The sequence below is a fragment of the Mandrillus leucophaeus genome, unplaced genomic scaffold (genome assembly GCF_000951045.1).
Source record: "Mandrillus leucophaeus isolate KB7577 unplaced genomic scaffold, Mleu.le_1.0 Scaffold6, whole genome shotgun sequence".
Taxonomy (NCBI): Eukaryota; Metazoa; Chordata; class Mammalia; order Primates; family Cercopithecidae; genus Mandrillus; species Mandrillus leucophaeus.
Window position 1 is genome coordinate 1865862 of NW_012106474.1, and position 2769 is coordinate 1868630.

Genomic DNA, 2769 nt, shown 5'->3' on the forward strand with positions numbered 1-2769 from the left:
TACATTTTTAGCTCCACAGTCATTACTGCTACTTTGAAGCGGGCTGTTTTGACAAACAGGTTTAAGGCTTTCTATTCTACCTGCACATTACAGCCTCATCAAATGATCAGACCTTTCATCTATGACTTAAGCACATTCTTCTTGATAAAATGCAAAGCTGGTCATTGCAGGATGACATCTGACACCAGGAGTAAGCAGGTTTTGGGAATGGCCAGTTCACTATTGACTGTTGTTACCTGGTGGAAAAATGTCACAGAAGCATGTCTGGTGCCACTGACACCCAGCCTGCGATGGTCTTTGCAATCAGGAGGAGAAACTCATGGAAATCAGCTCAGCCAGGTGGCAGACTCTGGCTGCTGCCACGTACCTAGGGTGCTGGTGAGAGACCTTAGCATGATGATGTCTACAGCAGCTCCCACACTACTTAGTCCTTCATAACACAGGTGTCTATCAGGCTGGAGACGTCTTGTTCTCCCTGAGTCTCTGAGATACAGAATGGTCATTCATAGCATTTGTCCTGTGTATTTTACAAGGTTGCTTGGGAACAAATGATGCTGTGTAAAATAATAACCAAAGCTGCTGCTGAGTGTCCCCCAAGAGCGAGGAGCTGTGTGCGGGTCTTTCCTCTTGTTATCCAGTTCTTGCCCGCAGCTTTGTTTGCAGATGTTAGCGCAGCTGTGTCTCAGATAAGAGTGTGGGGATCCAGACAGATCAGTTTATGTGCAGTTGAGAGTTTGCACCAGCATCCCGACGGCTTCCAAGCCCACGCACTTAGGCCCCACTGTGAGCTTCTGTGTAGGAAATCTGTTAAGTGCTGCACACATTTGTAATAAGATAAAATACATTGCTTCTGCCATTTGTATTTACATATTTATTTTAAAGTTCTTTTTGAAATTGGAAAACAAAACCCAATCTAGATAGACTTGCCATTCATCCAAAACCTAGGCCGTGTTTGCAAGTCCTTCCGCGCTGAGACAACTTCCTGGCCTCTCACATTCGTAAGAGGACTTTCTGGAAGGTAAGCCCGTGCCACTGTTTTTATGTCCCAAATGGCAGCCCACGTCGTCGCTATGGATAAGAAAGTAAACTCTGTGCAGACCTCTCACCGCGTGGGCGCCGCTATTCCGGGACCATGTCACAGTTTCACAGTTGGAGAGCACCTTCCAGCTTGAAATCTCAGGACGCGCGTTTCCCCACTAAGCATGCTCCAGGGTCAGCACTGTGGAGCCTGCCAGTAGGAGGATAAAACACACGTTAGAGAAACGCGTTTCCAGAGAAGGGGAATCAATAGGTGAGAGATGGATGGGGGGAGAGAGAGAGACAGAGAGAGATGGTTGGAATGTTTTATGTGAATTGGCTCACGCAGTTGTGGAGGCTGGGAAGTGCCACGAGCTGCCGTCTGCAAGCTGGAGTCCAGGAAAGGCGGTGGTTTGTTCCAGTCCGAGTCCAAAGGCTTGAGAATGGGGGAAGAGTTGGGGGGTACTGATGTTAAGTCCCAGCCCAAGGGCAGGAGCCAGTGTCCCAGCGCAAACAGGCAGAAATGCAAATCGTTTAAAAGCTGCTGCGGCAAATGCCTTTGAGCGACGCTTGGACGCTTCCCGTCGCCGCAGTAACGAGTCACTGCCGTGGGCCGCGGAGGAAAAGGCCGATTTCCCGCCTGCAGCTCCGTGGTCGGGAGGCTGCGGGGCTCACGGGCTTAGCTCCCCCGGCAGGGCGGCTCCGGGAGAATCCGGTGCTCGGCCTTTTCCGGCTTCCGGAGGCGCCGCCGTCCCGGCTCGGGGCGGGCTCCGTCTTCCGGGCCGAGATCCCGTGCTCACTCCGACCGTCTCCCCGCCCGTCCTCCGCGTGTGGACACTGGGTCCTTGTCCGGCCCCTGTGATTACACCTGGGACCTCCACAACCGTCCCCCGTCTGGAGGCCGCCCACGCAGCCACACCCGCCAAGTCCTCTTTCCCTGTGGGCGACTCTAGCCGCCCGTTCGCAGACGCCGGACCGTGGTGTGGACATCGGGGGGCGCCATGCCTGGCTCGGCCCTGCCCGGACCCCGCTCCCAGCCCCCAGCCGCCACCTCCGCGTCCCATTCCCGCTTTCTCAGGTCGCCCCTGCTGTCCTCCCAGCAACCACCGGCAGGAAATCACCTGTGGGCGCGGGGGTCCCGCCTCCTCGTCACCACTGGCATCCCTCTTGTGGCCCACGTAGCTCTTTTTTTTCTTTTTTCTCTTTTTTTTGAGCATATTCGAGAGGATCCTTCTTCCTTACTACCAATTAAGCCAGTTTACATTCACATAAAATACGTAACTGTATGATTCACGAGTTTATAGTTACTTAACTGTGTGATTTTCATAATTCTCTCTGTGCTAATTATAAACACACCCTTGAGGAGAGCTGCCATCCTTCTTTGTTTCCTCTACTAGAAAGTACCCTGTAAAGTACTTGGTACGTTTTGAAAGATCCTTGAGTTCTAGTCTTGAAAAATAATTTCTTTCCTTTTCCTTTTTTTTTTTTTCTTTTTCTTTTTTCTTTTTTTTTTTTTTTTTTTTTTTTTTTTTTTTTTTTTTGTGAGACACGGTCTCACTCTTGCCCAGGCTGCAGTGCAGTCACAGTTCACTGCAGCCTCGAACTCCTGGGTTCAAGCAATCCTCCCGCCTCAACCTCCTAAGTAGCTGATACTACAGGCATGCACCACCCCACCCGGCTCATGTTTTAATTTTCATTTTTAGTAGAGATGGAGGTCTCACTATTTTGCCCAGGCTGGTCTCAAACTCCTGC

At 51.1% G+C, this 2769-nt stretch overlaps 1 protein-coding gene across 1 annotated transcript in view; it reads left to right on the forward strand.

Moving 5' to 3' along the window:
- WDR27 (WD repeat domain 27) overlaps positions 1 to 2199 on the forward strand; it is a 150294-nt gene extending 148095 nt beyond the window's left edge. The window contains 1 exon segment of the mRNA XM_011999659.1: positions 1559 to 2199. Coding sequence (XP_011855049.1) covers positions 1559 to 2199 — 641 coding nt within the window.
- Positions 2200 to 2769: the final 570 nt, after the last annotated feature.